Source organism: Sebastes umbrosus, chromosome 14 (genome assembly GCF_015220745.1).
Source record: "Sebastes umbrosus isolate fSebUmb1 chromosome 14, fSebUmb1.pri, whole genome shotgun sequence".
NCBI classification, from domain to species: domain Eukaryota; kingdom Metazoa; phylum Chordata; class Actinopteri; order Perciformes; family Sebastidae; genus Sebastes; species Sebastes umbrosus.
Genome location: NC_051282.1, coordinates 20,914,448 through 20,929,206, shown reverse-complemented (window position 1 = coordinate 20,929,206; position 14,759 = coordinate 20,914,448). Strand labels below are relative to the sequence as shown.

Here is a 14,759-nt window from a genome sequence, read left to right as displayed (position 1 = left end):
TGAGAGGAGGATTGGTGGAGGGGGTTTAGAAAGATCAAATAGTGCCGATGGGGGAACCAAAGTAAGATAAAGTGATCATCAAGCGATATGTACGTACTTGCTCCCTCCACTGAGCTTGTATCCATGAGCGCAGGAAGAGCTGCCTCGGATGTGGATGTCTTGCTCCTGTCCCGATCTCGTTCCCGGTCTCTGTCTCGGTCTCTCTCCCTTCCTGCGGACGAGGCCTCCCCGGCTCGTCGCTGCCTGTTCTTCTGGGCCTCCATGGCTTTGAGCTTGCGGGCGTGCTTGTGGCCCTTATAGTGGGCTTCTGCTTGGTTCTGCAGGAAAAAGAGAGAAAACCAGGTTAGGAAGGGAAAAGCAGAAAGGAGTTTTTGACTCTGGAAAGACTGGAGCCCACGTGCAATAAATGTTAAAATGCACGCCTGAATATTCGCCCTCTTGCAGGCATACACAGGCTGCAAGGACGCGAGTCTGTTTCCACCTGATAACAGCGCTGGCACATTGGGAGGCCAGAGGTATAATTGCATGTGTAATGTGCAACAAGAGAGAGGATCCCATCTCCACAACTACCCTATTAATGTGCACTGTGAGAGTCAGCCTCTGCAAATCCTAGACACGCGGCAACACATGCACACATCTGAGCACACTCCCAAACCCACATATACAAATCAGACGCAAAACACATTCTGAATGACTGTGATGCGGCTATAAACACGTTCACACAAATTTCCCTCCGGGTGGATCGAGATTTACCTTCACATTCTCATCATTCTCACGGCCCTTTTCAATCCAAGAACAAAGCCCCCGTTGTCAGAGCCAGCGTGGATACATAGGAATAGCAGAGAAATCAATACAGAGATCACTCATTAAAAGCTAAAACAACCTCCGGGGATCAGCTCTCATCAGCTGCTGGCATGGATAGGACATAGCTTTAGAGGGAAGGGGCTGAACTAGAACCCGTCGGCTAAATGAGGAGTTTTGTTTGAATTAAAAGTGTGGAAAACTTAAATGTCCCCAAATAACAAAATAAGGAGAATACTGTGTAATATGGACATTTTCATACCCTCAATATTTAAAGGTACAGTGTGCAGGATTTGGCGGTATCTAGTGGTGGGGTTGCAGATTGCAAACCAACTGAGTACCCCGCCGCTCACTCCTCCCTTTCCAAGACTGCGGTAACGTGAGCCGTTGAGTGCAAAACGGTGGTAACGCTATTCACCTTCATAATAACACTACTTTAGGAGGTCAGACTAGAACGGAAGTCAGACGGCAGCTGGCGGTACCATGGTTTTGCACTCTGCGGCTCCCTATGTAGATATGAATGGCTCATTCTCAGCTAACGATTCTTAGTTTCAGGTGATTATACACTAATGAAAACATGGTTATGAATATAATATTACATTTCTGCTAATAAATCTCCCGAAATGTTACACACTGTTCCTTTAAGAGATAAATGGATTAAGTATAAAATAGACTTTCTTTCCGAAGGGTGTATGTTTTGACATGTGGAGCGAAGTAAGTCTCTCCTCCAAGACTGCAGCGCTTCCTTCCAAACTCTCATCCAGCTTTAATTCCTCGAGAAATAAATCATGCAAATCCTCAGGGACCAAACAAGTTGAGCAAAGAGACTGGACTTTATTTTTGAAGGACTCCTAAGTGATGAATAAATACACGCAGAAATGATTGAAAGACCTTTTCAGCAGGAGCAAAATGTGGATTTTTCTGATAACCAGAGCATCAACAATACATAAAGTCCCGTAAGAAATAAATAAGATTAGATCCAAGGTTGCAGGTGCACATACCACCAGTCACATGTGTTAGCTCTATGTAAACACCAGCAGTCTGGTGATGGAGTTAACCATGTACACTTCCCATTAGCGAGCCTAATGGTGTGACATAGTGGAGGCCTATGAATAATGTGGCTGTCAAAGCATCTGTAAAAACAACTCCAATGCTTCAGCGCATCGTGTGACTGATCTGCCGTGAAAAGGCTTCAGAGATTAGCGTGATGTGACGAATTCAGCCAGCGCCTTCTCCACCACCAGCCTCTTCGTCCAATTGAGTCTCAGCGGAGGCAGAGGGACAAGGTGTGAAATGAGCTTTGGTTTTCACATCAGCATCCCGGCCAGCAGGATACAGCGCTCTTCTGAGGGATTCTTCATTGTCCGGTGATTAAGCAATCCTACGGCTGAGAGTAAACTATATCTGGTGCATGGTGTTATGTTCAGTGGGTGTGGAACATGTCCCCCCGTAGCTCTGAAATGGCGCTGAATCCTTTCTCCCAATAATAACTTGCTTGTAGCAAAAATAATAACAAAGACACGAAAATAAAACGGATCTGCCAGTTGGTTTGCTTAATTCAATTTGATTGTGGAAGTGCATGTTTCCCCTCAAGACACTAAAAATGTAGGATTCGTGGTAATAAACATTGCCTTTACTAAATTTGCTAGTCACAGTTGTCTCTGTGATGGTTATGCTGCACTGCACTATAAATATATGTTGCCTAATTATGTTCTATTATGTTAGCACAGTGTAAAATTTGAACTATAACAAAGAAGAGGAAAGACATCAAATGAAAAATGTGTGCAGGTACAAGAGTAGAAGACACACACACACACACTCATATGCACGCACGCACACACAATGAAACAACATTCAAACAACCTCTAGGCTTCTTCAAAAGCCACTGACAGACAAAAACAAAATAAGAAATAACAGAAATATCTGATGATCGACATTAGCATGAAAATGTGGTAACAGCAACACTTCCTCAAACCATTTCATTTCCTTTTTTTTAGGAACAGTTGGTCCCAAGCAGAGGGTCGCCGGTTCAAGTCCCCGCACGGACCAAGTACGGAGTGTGGACTGGTAGCCTTCTGGGCACTGCCGAGGTGCCCTTGAGCAATGAACCTACCCTGTAAAAAAAACCTGCTCCCCAGGCAGCTGTATAGTAGCAGCCCACTGCTCCGAATACTAGGATGGGTTAAATGTAGTAGCTAAATTTCACTGTGTGCTGTGATATGTACAATACAATTTGATTTACATTTACATTGACACACCCTGGAGTACACCTCTACATCACTGCAGCTATAGGTGAGAGGTTGAACCACTGGAGGTCAGCAAAAACAAGATTTTTCAGGTGGTGTTAAGTTGCTCTTTAAGGTCAATTTGTGCTTTACTGAGCAGCAGAGAAAGCTTACTTATTTCCCCTTAGAGTATTATGCAGGAGGATAACTTGGTATAATATGTGAGCAAACTCTGAGGAGGGTACATGGAAGTGTTAGGAGAGTATTCATGCTCTCAGAGAGACCGATAAAGCTACAGTCAGACCTGACACTCCTCTTTAAGTCAGTGTGCAGAGGCAGGGAATGGGATTTGCTCTAGTGTGTGAGGAGCACGTCTGAGTCTCCTCCACCCCCTCAGCTCCCCGTCCCCTGTGCCTCAGCCATGCTTTGAAGACGGAGTCCAAAAAAGAAATGTGTGTGTATTTTACTGCGCCCAGACGAGACGTCTTAGGGCTTTCTGGACTATTATCTATTTGTTTATGTGAATATGCATGAAATGTCATGGGATGTTTGCCTGTGTGTGTGTTTGTGTGTATGTGTGTGCTGCAGTTGCAAGCGTACAGCATGTGTGTAGTTGTGTGCGTGTGCAAGGGGTGGCGAGGATGGGAGAAATGGAACGAGGAGGCGAGAATGCTGCTTCCTGCTGGGGCTGCTGATTGTTTCTGCTCTTTGCTGATAAACGACAGCTCTCCCTGCTGTCTAATCCCTCATACCAAAACAACACACACACACATACAGATTTCACTAAAAGGGAGACTGAACAAACTTTTATAAACACATAACTATAAAAAAAAACTAACTAACTTTAACTTTTACATAAATTTGCAGAAAGGGCTTCACTTACTGGTTTCTGTTTTGCATACAGACACAAAGATACACACATTTGCTTATTCACACACACATGCAGCATACACAAACACGGTGGGGATGATAAGGGCTTAGGTAATTGAGGGACGGCCATATTTTCAGAAAGCAACATTCAAGATGATAGCAGAAGCATAAAAACAAAGAGATGATGTTCTCTGAGGCTAGACTCACTTTTTGGCACAGATTGCTTTTATGTGGTAAATCAAACAGTCTAGCATGCGGTCTCTTCCTCTCTCTTATCGTCCCACAACCCTCTCTATATTTCTCATAAAGGCACAAAGCCACTAAAACATGTCTTACCGTTGAGTTAAAGCGCAGGTGGCAAATGTTGCAGGAGATAATCTGTTTCTTCTTGAGGGGCTGAGGGACGCCGAATGTGTGGTTGATCACTGCCTTCTGGACAGGGTCCATCTGAGAGACAGAGAGGAGAGAGCAGCACAAACGACGTTAGTTTTTATACGATTTTATTTTCCCAAATGAGAAATGTCTGTGCAGCAGAACAACTCAGACGTGAGGTTATTCGCCAGCAAAACAAGATTCAATCTTCAGCGTGGCAAAACTTTTATGAAGTATCCTTAACGCACCAGTAGACAGCCCAACATCACGTCCTAATATTTCCAGCAGCTACAGCCGAACGTGATGGGGAAATAATTTCAGTTCTTAGTGTCAGTCCCTCAGAATTAAAGAGTAAGGGGCATCGTTTATGATTCACCATTTGGCACCAATGTTGAGAAATATATTAAAATAGACAGCCAATTCCTTGTTAGAGGTGAAAGTTGGCTTGCTAAAAGTGATGCAGTCTAATGCAACAGTCCTGCAATAAATCTCACCTTCACGAAAGTTAAAATGTTAAAGATTTAGAGAGGTGGCGATTCAACTATATGTCCATTCTGGAGGCGTTAATTTGTGATGCTGTCACAATCTTAAAACCACCTACATGCAACCAGAGGGCATGAATAGAATATGCTCCTCACATGTTTATCATAGTGATTAAAGATACAGATAAATACCTGTGATAGCTGAGCAGGTTTATGGGATAAATCTGGAAAAAATAAAAACTTCACCCAGTGAATTAGCATGAGGTTACATGACCCCGTGACCCTCTCATCGGATAAGTTGACTGACAAAACAGAAGGTCTGCAGTGTAATGGCAAATGGCACTGATATTACTCCTCCCACACAATCTCTTCTTGATTTGTCAAACCTTATTGGACATATTTTCTTTTTCAAAAGGTTTTGCAATGATGATGAATATATTTTTATATTTTAATCTGCTTTGAAAACATTAATCGACAGTGTCAATTCTTGCGCACACATTTAAAGGTTCAGTGTGTAGGATTTGGCGGCATCTAGTGGTGAGGTTGCTCCGTGAAGAGGACCCGCTCCGTATGTAGCTATAAACGGCAACAAAAACACAATGATTCTTATTTTCAGGTGATTATACACTAATGAAAACATACTAATATTATATAAATAATATAATATCCCACTGATAAGAACTGTTTCTTTTTGCATGCAACTACTTCATACTTTACTTTATTTTTAACAGTCAAATGTATTTATTTGATTATTTATTACTGCTTCCTCTATCTTTTTTCTCTTTCTATTTCTGAGGCAATTTACTCATATGACAGAAGCCTACTCGGTGTTGTTTAGTATATACTGTAGCCGTTTTATTGTAACAACTCCTGTTTGTGTTTACCTGAACTGATGTCTCATTGATTGCACCTGTGCCTGCTATATTTAAGTGACCTGAAAGCATAACTGTGGGACTGACAACTGTGGGACTGTTGGCAATTGGTTTTAATGTCACTTTATTGTGCACCTGAGCACTTTTGTGTTATGCAATAAGATTGGAAGGAAAAAATATTTTCTCTTTCTGTGGCTGTTAGCTCTTAACAGCCTCACAATAAAGACCGACAGTTCTGCTGGTGTGGAATCCCTTCTTCTGTGCGTGACTGGTCACTGTGCGTAGATAATAATTGAGATGTGTGTCAGATTCACTTTTCACTCATGCATCGCAGGCTAAAGAAATCCTCAGAGTTGTCGCTTCTCTCACAGGGCGGAATATATTAATAGAGCTCCACCTTTTTCATTTAACATCCAGACCTCAAAAATGGGGCCGAGCCAAGAACGACCCGGAGGTGGGCATGTCCGGGATAGAAATAGAAACAACACGGAAAACATGGCTCCTAAAATTGTTCTTGCGGACAAAAAAATGAAAACATGATGCAAGTTTAGAGGAGATTTACAGCCACCCAGAATGCAGGAATTCCTGTTAGTTATAGGAGTATTCAATGTACAATACATGGATCTTTTGATCAAAACCTACGTCATAGGTATCTAATGGGGGGGACTCCTGTTGACTACAAATCCAACTTTAGCCTTCATGTTTCTCTCCACAAAAGTAAGTTAGTTTTTAACATGACTGTACTGCCCTGTTGTTACCAGCCTCGCTACAGCTCATATTTAAATGTAGTTAAAGTTCATTGTAATCTCAGTTATGTGACTGTCTAATAGATGATGAGTCAGTGCAGCCCAGCGGGAAATGTTTGGAGCGGGGCAGACTAATTCAGTTTTAACTGTCTGTGAATAGACTGCAGACAGTCCCAGAACGGCGTACTATAAACGGTGGAGCGAAAGCCGAGGCTTCATTAGAAGGTCTGCATGCCACGATGACAGCTGATTTCATTGCATGGTATCACATATAACAATCATCTTGGCTCTCTCCCCAGGCTGGCCCAAGGCCTGGCCCAGTCCATTCCTCGGCTCGCATGGCAGAAGGATGACGGAGGAGAGCGCTGTTCTCACACAGAGTTAGACCGCCGCTCACTGGAAGCACACCGGTGGCTCTGCAGACAGCCTCAGCTGCCCAGAGATCAAGGAGTGTTGGTGTATCGATGGCAGCGAGGATGGCGCGCTGCCTTGCTTTCTTTCTGATACAACATCAGAGCCCTTCGTACCCCACAAAGAGCTGAGCCATGTCCAAGGCAGCTGCCTCTTCTGCAAGAGTGGAGTCTGTTTACTACGGATACTACTCAAGAAGGCCAGGTGTGAGAGGGAATATAAACACACCTGACACTGAAACCTCCGTGCTGGAGGTATATCTCTCCCTCAGGGCCATCTTTGCCTTTGTTGCTTTATTTTGGCCTCTTCTACATGACTCAAAGCTACCTCTGGGAGCAACTGACTTTTCCCTTCACCAGCTGAAGCCTGACCATTGAAACCTAGCTCTCCCACTCCTGCTGCCCTCCGTCCACCTTAGCAGGGCAGGCTGCACACAACTATTTGTTTTAGGAACTGAAGAATGTGCCCATTGTCCGTCCGCAGCCATCCTGAACCGACCGCTATAAATGAGTCTTTTGTCCAAGCCCTCCGTCTTCCCCCGCCGTCCTGGTGCAGACAGAACTTATCCAGCGCCGGGCGGCTGAGTCCGTGATGGGGTTTCATGGTAGGTAGAGAGAAAGAGACACACACAGAGAGGAGGGGGGAGGATGTAAGAAGGGACACCAGGGGAACCGGAGGATATTTAGTTTTGGAGACAGGTGCATTCATCTTCCCCCCTGCACACGTAAGGGACAACATGTGCCTTATCAGGGCTGAGAGAACCTGGGGCTCCCAGTTGAATGGACTTTATGATTAATGCCACAGCTGCGCTGTCAGACTGTGTGTTATGGAGGCTAATCATCTCCTCCCGGGACTGAAGCGACACTGATTTGATGTCATTTCCACAGTTATCATAATTTCTGCGTTCTGGTTGAGGTAGATTTCACGTCCTACTGCGAGCTGTATTCTATGTTAGGCGGAACAGTGTGTAACATTTACAGGGAATGGAATATAATATCAAAAAGTATGTTTTCTTTAGTGTATAATTATATAAAATAATAATAATTGTGTTTTCGGTACCTTAGGATGAGCCATGCCGCCGGCCGCCATGTTTCTACAGTAGCCCAGAGCGGACAAACCACACAATGGCTCGACCTAAGGCCATTAGCGTTTTCATGTTTTTGCGTCGGCCACCGTAGTTCTCCTACACGCTTGGCACATTGGAGAAGTTTCAGTTGGTTTTAATCTGCAACCTCGCCACTAGATATCGTCAAATCCTACACACTGCACCTTTAACAATGACTGAAAGATATGATAATGTGCAAGGCATTTAGCGTGCAATAAGAATGCTGTTCTAGCTTTTGGCGTGTCATTTGTACACCATGTAGTCTTTAATGACTGCGATGTAAACGCATCCAAGTAAATATGCTACGCTCAGAGCTAGTGACGCAGAATAAAAAGCGAGAGAGACTGCTAGTGACATTTGTGACATGTTTTTTAGTTACGTTTGTGACATGTTTTCCGTAGTTATGTTACGTTGTTTCCGTATGTATTTTGAGCCCAACAATGACGTTGACAACTGAGTGTTTTTTGTTGCCTAAACCACTGGTTCTCAACCTTTTTCTTGTCAAGGACATTAATACATATTAGGTCACAGACCCCCACTTGATAAGATTTTGATACAGGGACTTCCGTCTGAAAAGATTTTGGTTGTTAGATATGATTAAGATCAGATTTCTACAGTCGAGGAGATAACCGTGGAGGAAATGAAACCTATGATCAGAATAGTCACTCTTATGACTCTTATTCACATTTGGCTCACTTTTATAGATAATCAAATAGTCCAAATAAACTATTCCCGATTTTTCTATGGACCCCCTGGAACTCCCTCAAGGACCCCTGGGGGTCCCCGGACCCCTGGTTGACAACTACTGGCCTAAACCTATCTGTGGATGTCACGTTATCGTAGTTTTGTTTCGTGGTATAAAAATGACATGCGAAAAGGCTGAAATGCATCCTCATGACATACAGAATGTCCTTGTAATGTCATACTATTTATACGCCTCCCCATGAGACTGGGTTGGAATATAGTTGCAACTCTTTAAGTATGATTTCCGGTGAACTAACTTGCTGCATTCATTAATAATCTACTGCCTTTTTCTTCTACAATAACGGTTACTAATAGTACTACTTAAGCATGATGCCCAAAAATAAAACAGTGCTTTAAATGCTGAAATATATTTACTGTGGGTTGACACAAATTATTTTTTCAGACAACATAAAGTACAAAGCTGCGAGGCACAGACGTCGGTTTGAGAATAGAGGCAGCAAGTTTCCCACTGAAACATAAGTATAGCACAGACAAAACGCTGACCAGAGACCTGCCTTAATGCCTCCACCACTAATATAAATACACAAGGCTGTCAGAGGAATTAATGTTTTCCATGCTGCCCTTGCTGCTAGGCATGCTCAACCCTCCATAGGGCAGTGGGCGGCAGAACAAATGAACAAACTGCACTTTTCACATACTGTAGCAGGTTGGAGACCCCCTACATACGCATCATACAGCACGCGTTTTACCACCCCCACACACATGTCGTCCACTGTAAGAACCAGCCAGCCAGATGTCTGCGTGGCCCTACCTACCTCTCCCTCTCTCTACCTTTTTTCGCTTGGTTTGAAAAGGTGTAAAGTGTATGCTGGAGCGAAAGCTCCGGCTTATGTTTCATTTACAGACCACAGAACTGGAGACGGTTTCACAGTGTGCGATGAAGGAAGTGAACACACACACACCCTCTTGCACACACACACACACACACACGGCATAAAACTAGGATCAAAGAAATCAGAAGTACCTTTACACACACATACACACCCAAAACGACAATGGGTATAGCGCTGGTAAGTAAAGGATCAAAGATACAGGCTTTTAATTCCAGGCACAGAGGCAAGGTTTCTTGAAAACCGACCAGTTTGCTGCTGACGTTCCGAACAAAGTAATAGGGATCTCATCTGTAAAGAGATGCTGATACTGAGGTGACAACTGGAATGCTGAGAGGTGAAACACAGCTTGAATAAAGATTAGCAACCCAAACCTACAGGTAAGGAGAATTTATGGGACGAGTACTGGAGGCTAAGGTCTGGCAGGACAGATAGTAGGATGGTGAATGACATGATTTTATAGCCCTGTCGGTCTTTATACCTCTCACTGATCATGAGGTTGAACATTGACACTAGATTTATGAAGTATGTGGATCACAACCCCGAGCCATAAAATTAAGGTTGTTCCTGTCCCAGAGTATAAAAGAGCGTTAATGTCTGTTGGGGGTTGACATATGTTTTAATCAATACCACTGATGTTTTGCAAGTGGTGTGCAAGCAACCCTGTCTCCTACAAAATGATGTTCCTATACAAATAACATGCATTCTCAATTACTTTTTTATAGGGAAATGTATTTTCTCCCAGATTACAACTGCTGTTTTAAACAGTTTTAAACCAATTCGATCTCACAGGAAGGCATATAAATAGCATGACATTACACGGACATTCCGTGTGTCATGAGAACACATTTTAGCCTTTTCGCGTGTCATCTGTACGCCTCTCAATAAAACTACGGTAACTTTCGCAGTTAGGTTTAGGCAACAAAACCACTTAGTTAGATTTAGGGAAAACATGGTTGGGCTTAAAATAAGAACGTATACTAAGTAACATGCGTACAGAAACACTGTAACATAAGTACGGAAAACACAAACGTGACGTGACATACGTCAACCTACAAAAAAACACCGACCTCCTGATTAAAAGTCGTGTGTTTGTATAAATTCACAATGCAGTGAACATAATTTTCAGAAGACAGGGCTGGTGTAAGACGAGATGAGACAAATTGTTTTAAAAAAAAAAATTGTTCTCAAGCTAAAAGAAGCAAGTTACCAAACATAGATTAATCGGTTCCATTTTATTGAATTGCTATTTCCATGATATGAGGTGCCAAAGAGGCATTTCACTCACCGTGTTAAAGTTGGGGAAGAGGCTGAGGGGGGAGGATCCATTGAGTCTGAAGGGCAGGAGGTGTTTGAGGTCGAGCTGAGGCTGCAGAGGTCGTCCCGGGACGGGGAGGGAAGCCAGAAGGGGGCTGCCCTGGGCCGACGTACCTGGACAACACAGAGAGATAGATGTTAGAAGTTAAGAAACAAGGGGAAATGCTAGGGGACATTTCTGTCCCAGTGTGATTGTAAGAGTAGAACTGCACTGATGGCTTCCAAAAGGTCAGGTGCTGCGCTCACAGGAGGCCTGACTTTGATTTATTTGATACCTGAGGCACTATTACACCTCCAGCTGACACCCAACACACATTGTACAACTCAAATGTGTGTGTACGAGTGTGCATGTGCTTCTTGTATCCGGGACAATACAGCGTGTGTTTCTGTTTTCATGCAGACAATAGGAGGTGTACATGCTGGAGACTTAAAACTCCCATCACCCCAGGTGCCCGGGTTGATCCCCCAAGGACAAGCCACCTGTCCTCATGTACATACACACACACACACACACGCACATACACACAAACACATCATTTAATTACTGATTTATTGGCTAAGGAAAGGTGCCTCTGCGAGGGGAAGATGGGAGATATCGGATTTCAAATGGACCAGGGATGAAGAGATTTCTAATTTTCCGCTTGGCTGCGTTTCAGTGGACCAGTGTGCTCACCGGTGCACAGGCACTTATCCCAGCGCCAGGATCAATCATCGGTGTCAGCTGCGGGTCACCGTGGCCACACCAAAGTATGCCTATCATGTGAGCCCTCCTCTAACACACACACTTGTGAGGAGGTTGTACTCGTGTGTGATAATGTGCACCAAAAAAAAAAAAAAAGCAATCACTGACCTTACAATAATACCATCGGCTTAGAAATAGAAAAGATTGGCCAAAAAAAGAGCTTCTTCTTTTCAGGGTAGGGGAGGGAGATGTGCAAGATTTCAGAGCCAGATGGTGGGATACAGAAAGGGAAAGGTGAAGACAGAAACACTGGTGTCACAGTGAAACATTGGTAATATATTCATAGATGGGAGTGCATCGTGTATGGTGCTACTGTTTATGTTACAGGGCAATCATAAAGTTGAAATAAAATTACTTTATCACTATAAGAAAAGAATTCACCGCTGAGTCTTAGTAATGTTTCATATGAAATGACGAGTTGTGTTGCTCATGAAATACAAATAAAGACAAAGGACTGCATTTTGCTGCAGTGAAAAAAATGCAAAATTCAGCACTAGCTAAAAACATGTCAACAGTGTCAAGAAGTTGAACATATCTTGAGCTGAATGTTCTGAATTTAAAACTGTTCACAAATACAACCCAATTTTGCCAAACTAAAATTAACAAAAACACTTTGTTATGGAAAGATCATGATTTAAACAGCCAACTTTAATTCTAGGTCTGCTGACTCCAGCATGAAAACCAAGCGCACTATACACCCATCCACAGTGGTGTGGTGGTCGTTGATGAGGTGGTTACAGAGGAGGAAGTGGGTATACTCTGCTATATATTCCACTGGCTTTTTGGCTAATAGGTTGGTATACTGTAAACCAACAGAGAGGTGGGTATACCCTGTATACCTGTGTACACCCTCCAGTACACCACTGCCCATCCACCATCTCATCCTTATTTTTTACCTCGTTATAAAAATGACACACTCCTCTCTCTCCTCTGGCTCTGAATATAATTCCTAGAAAGACTGAATGGGCTGGATAAAATATAGAGCCATTCCACTTATCGTTCACTTAGACTGCTTAAACATGGCTGCAGCACTGAAAATATAAATAAAGGTTTGCACACTATAGCTCCCTTAAGTGTAATGTATTAGCACGTCCACAAGTGACGTTTCCAGCAGATGCTCTTCATCATACTTCGTAATATCAACAGATATGCCATCTTTAAATACATACGCTCTGCTCACCATACAACCCACACATAACCAGTTTTATATATATGTACATTAAGAATAGACCGTTTCAATGGAATTGTGTTGCTAGACAACAGCTTGGGTCCATGTTTACTTCCTGTCAGCTTATGTCATTCACATACACTGCAACAGGAAATAAACTGGGACACATTTTTTTACGTTTACAACTGTGAAATGGTCTATGCATAAAATATAGGTAAGAACCGTCGACTGTATATAAGAAGTGGACATAGTCATCGTGACGTCACCCATTGGTTTGTTGACTGCTGTTTTGAAGCCTGGAGTTCGGCATTTTGGCCGTCGCCATTTAGGCTTTTTGCAATCAGAAGTGATACATGATAGTGGAGCGAAGTACAGCCGAACGCTGAATTAGACATTTTTAAGAGACCAAAAAGGTTATCATTAACTTTCATGAACTGAAAGCACACTGTGAAAGGGATTAAAGTTGTAAGACGAAAACTCGGACAACTCCCAGACCGAACAACGCCGTGGTAGCGACCTGTCAATCACAAGGTAGCCACGCCCTAAAGCATCCCCTGCTTTATGGTCTATTTGACTCTAAATGGGACCATAATTTACTAAATGAACATCATGCTGTATTGAAAAAGACTTGAAAGTAGCGATTGAGACCATAAACTCATGTTTACAATGTTTACTGAGGTAATAAATCAAGTGAGAAGTAGGCTCATTTTCTCATAGACTTCTAACAATAAGACTTCATTATGCAACCAGAGGAGTCGCCCCCTGCTGGCTATTAGAAAGAATGCAAGTTTAAAGCACTTCAGCATTTGCTTCACTTTTCAAACATACTGCCCACTGGTGCCTCTATATTTAAAATAGGATGAAACATAAAACATATAGGACCATGAATCTATAATAAACATCACAGTCATGGTGAGTTTTCTTGTTTGTTGTGACATATGAGTGCCGTTTTTTTTTTTTTCTCAGCATTGGTTTCGAGGTTGTGGTATGATGAAGATACTGCTGTATAGCCTGTGTGTGAAGTACACAACAGAGTGATAGATGGGGAAATCTGTCAGTAGTCTGGCCCATGGCTTTGTGCAGCTTGGCGGGATTGGCAGCCATGTTTGTGGTTGGTGGGTGGACTGAAGCTCTCTGAGCATATGCTCCTCAGTGCTGGGCTCAGGCCTTCCTTTGCCATGTGTGGCTCTCCTCCGCTGTTTGTCTGACACCCAGAGAGATGCAGCAAAGGATGAACGCGGGCAGCCTACAGACACGTGGGCAGCAGCCGGCGGGGGATCGCTCGCACACTCAAACACGCACACACGTGCGTGGAGAAGCCGAGTCTTCTCTTGGCAGGGCTATCAGAGAAAGAGCTGGGCTTGCAGGGAGGACAGTTATCAGCTGATAGTGCTTCCCCACCTCTCTGTGACTCCCTAGGCAGCTTATTAAATCAGGGGCTGGCTGTTTGCCTCTTTGGATGATAACGCTGCCACGGAGGCACAGCCTGAATCCAGGCATGTACGACAGCGAGCGAAGGAGTGTGTGTGCGCTCGGCTTTGCATGTACTAGACCGGTATCACACGCATACAAACAGAACTACCTACGCACCTCTGAAAACAAATAGCTCCCAGGGCAAGGGGGAAGTCGATATAAACACAGCCATATAACACGCACACACATATAATTTTGCACTTGGCACATATTGTGTGTGATTCCAGTAGGAGTACACTTTCAAACATTTTTAAGCACATTATTGTGTTTTTGTATGTTTGTGTGCAAAGGAAGAGGGATGGCTTATTTCAGCCTGAAGCCCCTGATAACCTCCTTCTATCACACTGCATCATTTTCCCCTCATTTAATATTGTGTGTGCACATATGTATGCGTATGTGCACATATGTTCTTCCTCTCCACAGCCATGTCTGCGTCACAGCTGAGGTTTTATTTACGCTTCACTTGTGGTCTGGGGTCCAGACAACCGCTGGCAGTTGACTCAAGGCCTGAAACCAAATGTCCAGCCTCTTCCTCTCTCTCCAAGATGACTCCGCTAACGGATCTGACTGTCTCCGCCAG

At 43.5% G+C, this 14,759-nt stretch overlaps 1 protein-coding gene across 3 annotated transcripts in view; it reads right to left on the bottom strand.

Moving 5' to 3' along the window:
• The window catches only part of znf385c (zinc finger protein 385C), a 173,033-nt gene that overhangs the window by 18,967 nt on the left and 139,307 nt on the right, over nt 1–14,759 (bottom strand). For all 3 annotated transcript variants that reach the window (XM_037792452.1, XM_037792451.1, XM_037792453.1), the window contains 3 exons: nt 10,768–10,910; nt 4,233–4,343; nt 98–317 (listed from right to left, as the gene is read on the bottom strand). In XM_037792452.1, coding sequence (XP_037648380.1) covers nt 98–317; nt 4,233–4,343; nt 10,768–10,910 — 474 coding nt within the window. The remainder of the gene's footprint in view (nt 1–97; nt 318–4,232; nt 4,344–10,767; nt 10,911–14,759) is intronic.